The sequence below is a fragment of the Arachis ipaensis genome, chromosome B01 (assembly GCF_000816755.2).
Source record: "Arachis ipaensis cultivar K30076 chromosome B01, Araip1.1, whole genome shotgun sequence".
Lineage (NCBI taxonomy): Eukaryota > Viridiplantae > Streptophyta > Magnoliopsida > Fabales > Fabaceae > Arachis > Arachis ipaensis.
In genome coordinates, this window is record NC_029785.2 from 137,318,986 (window position 1) to 137,322,337 (window position 3,352).

Genomic DNA, 3,352 nt, shown 5'->3' on the forward strand with positions numbered 1-3,352 from the left:
ATAAGCAAGAAGAAACAAGCTATTCAATGTAGACAAAGCAATCCAATTGATAGGAAAATAAAATGAAAAATAACATACAAAGCGAGGATTGCACTCATTCTGCATGTCAATGAAGGAGATTCCCAGAAACAACAGTAATAAGGTTCAGGGCCATGTACCTGCAGGAAGATTCTGAGCTTTCATACTGGCAATAGCGCAGAAGTGGCAATAGAGCATTGGGTAAATGCTTATCTTCTGAGTGTTTGTTGGTTGCAAAAGCATCTGTATACTGATCACCGTCTTCTGAATATGTAGGGCCCGATTCTTCTTTGGCCATTGCCCTTCCAGTTTCAGGATCAGTTGGTTCAACAATCTCATAACTGATTCTCTCGTAAATCTGCAGTTCCCCGTTAACCATTTGATGCTCTGGATGAGCATCACCCACAATATTTTCAGGCGAAGACCTTCTTAAGCTTGACTCAGAAATCATTGGACTTCCATCAAGTTTGCCTTCCATTGGCCCATCACTCACTAACATGTGCTCAAAATTACCATCTGAGTTTTCATCCTCAGAGTTACCATCAAAAGATTCAAAACTTAAATCTCCAATACTTTTCGTCAACCGATCCAGCCTCTCTTGTGTGAAGATGCTTCAGAGATATTAATAGAACAAAGTGAGCAAAAATGGTAAAATCATATGTAGAATGCTTACCGATAGACCCATTAAATAAACCTACCTTTGTAAAACACCAAAGTGCAATTCAAAAAATGGGAGCCTTGAAAGAATGCAGTAACATCTCTGTGTGGTTAATATATGACGTCTCGAAGAAGAAAAAGGTGGTTGTTTATCAGAAATCAGAGAAAGCAATCCAGAGGGCTTATGAACTAGTTCTTCAACTAAGACACAACACCCATAAAGCGTTGAATGGTCTGCACCCTACAAAGTTGAAGGAAGGAAAAAGAAGAATTTCAAACATCATGAACATGGCAACAAGTACAATGCAGAAATAAATAAATAAGGAAAGGCATTCTTTTCCCCATCTTAACTATATGTAGAATAAATTCCTACATATAATTTAGCACATGGTTTGAAAAGGCTGCCTTTGTTAAAATAGGATAGCTTCACACACCTGTAACCTGAACACAAATGACAGATCCCTTTGTTTGATATGTTCCTGCAATATACAAGCAGAATACTTGTTATCAATGTGAACATCCAACTGAAACTAAAAATGATGCTAAAACTAATATTAATGTCAGTATTGCATAGCACAAATACCTGCCCAAAAAGAATTTCATTCAACTCACTCATGGATGGGGTTCTCTCAATAGCACGGACCTATAACCGAAACCAAAAACATTGAAACATAACTAAATGATCATATGAACATTAAGAAAGTGTAGGTCGAACAAGTAGAAGACTTTATTACTATTCACTGTACAAATACATGTATAAACAACTATTGTTGCCGAGAGTTTAAATACAAGTAAGAATATCATTAGTTGTTGATATAAAGATAAAAGTTCATTAAGCATACACCTAACCTCCAATCCTCCAGGGAAGCAGAAAGAGAGAAGATCCTTGCTTTTAAGAGGCAGCTTTTTTTCAGGAGGATATACAAATAAAACCTGGAAAAACTTGAATATGAGTGCTAAAGGTACTGAGATGGTTAAAAAATACAATCATCAATAAAAATTCTGGTGATCATAAAAGTAAAAACTGAAATGATAATACATGAACACTAGAACAAGTAGCACTGGCAATGAGAATTAAAAAAGTACAATAATTCAATCTCTGCTACAAAAATCCACAACCTGAGGTTCAATATTGGGCTCTATATTGGGTTCTATACGGGATTGATTCTGATAACCAAGTGCACTTCTCAATTTTCCCGGGCTTTCAATTTTTCTATCAACATATTGCCTTCGCAGTGCCTGAACATCACAATTTGGATGAAGTCCCACAACCACCATGCTTTCAAACAGCTGTGAAGGCTCCTTCCAAGATCTGTGGTCCTGCGAGCTCAAAAGAGGCAAGATTTAATGGCACAGCAAAGAGTTGTGAGCAAAGATGCAACGGTTTAAAGTGAAACAAACGGAAACAAGCATTCAAACCAAGTTCCAGAGATAATACGATAATAAGAAGCATGAGCTTTGTTTAATTGTTATACTCAAAAGCCTAGAAGGAAAATGTAATTCTGGTATACTGAAGTCAAAACCCAATTCTGTAACATACAGTGTGTTGCAATTGAAAGTTTGCAGCCCATTGACGCTTCAAACTAGTCAGGATTTCTGGATTGTAATACGCATTTTTAGAATCAGGAGAGCGTGAAAATCCCTTTATCATCTTTGTAACTTGATTATGTAGCCTCTGAAATTGGCTGCCACCAGTATCATCTTTCAAAGTTGGAGAACTAACAGCAGCAGCAACAGCCCTAGCCACTTCACCCCAACTAGGACTAGCTGACTCTTCCTCCTTTGCTATGCCAGTCATTGTTCTTTCCTAATCATGATAAGCAATGACAGAAAATCAGATAAACAATTTGTCAGAAGTCAGAGTATTCATTATGAAACAATGTTATGCTTGAACTTCACATTTATCTGGTAGTCACATGAACATTAGAAAACTTTACTTGAACTGACTAAACTTGCCATTAGCAAGATGTTTTGCTCATTAGTATTAGCAGCAATTGCACCAACTGAATTAAAAAAAAAAAAAATTTCCATACATAATTAAAAAATAATAATCAAAATTAAAAAACCCTGGACTTTGCATATACTTAGGCCACATCCAATGATTCAATTTCCCTTTTTCCCCCATGTCGCTCATTAAAAGATGTTAGGTAAACCTAAAAAACTTCCCCCCACAATAAAGAATCCTAATTATTTAAAAGATTTGTTTTCAGCCCAAAGAGCATATAGTATCCGATCACAGTCATAGTAAAAAATCGGATTTTTCACGTTCTGCTCTGAAAAACACAGATTAAGTATACGCGATGCGCATCGAATTAAACCAAAACACAGAGAAAAATAAAGTTCGATAGAAGCTTCTTCTTCTTATTATTATTATATATATAAGGTACAGTAACCCAGAAAAAAGCACACAAAAAATCTAATTGAGCATATATGCAGCTGAAACTGGAAACAGTAAAAGTTAGATAGATGAAATAAATGAATTATTAACGAAAGAAGAAGAAGAAGAGTAAGCTGACCTGGAAGCTGGAAAATTAAAAGGAAGAGGAAGAAGGAAAATTATAGAGAGATGTTGAGGCGGCCTTTAGCGAAGATGTTGAGGTCTTGGCTTTAACGGAGGAACAAAAGTAAGATTAAAGCTTAATTAATTATTAATCAGCTTCTTCAAGTAGTGTGAAAT

At 35.9% G+C, this 3,352-nt stretch overlaps 1 protein-coding gene across 1 annotated transcript in view; it reads right to left on the reverse strand.

Moving 5' to 3' along the window:
• LOC107643603 overlaps positions 1 to 3,352 on the reverse strand; it is a 7,584-nt gene extending 4,232 nt beyond the window's left edge. Inside the window, exons 1-8 of the mRNA XM_016347293.1 lie at positions 3,192 to 3,352; positions 2,216 to 2,482; positions 1,795 to 1,995; positions 1,525 to 1,608; positions 1,259 to 1,318; positions 1,110 to 1,154; positions 717 to 916; positions 159 to 629 (exon numbers count right to left, since the gene is read on the reverse strand). Coding sequence (XP_016202779.1) covers positions 159 to 629; positions 717 to 916; positions 1,110 to 1,154; positions 1,259 to 1,318; positions 1,525 to 1,608; positions 1,795 to 1,995; positions 2,216 to 2,473 — 1,319 coding nt within the window. The 5' untranslated portion in view covers positions 2,474 to 2,482; positions 3,192 to 3,352. The remainder of the gene's footprint in view (positions 1 to 158; positions 630 to 716; positions 917 to 1,109; positions 1,155 to 1,258; positions 1,319 to 1,524; positions 1,609 to 1,794; positions 1,996 to 2,215; positions 2,483 to 3,191) is intronic.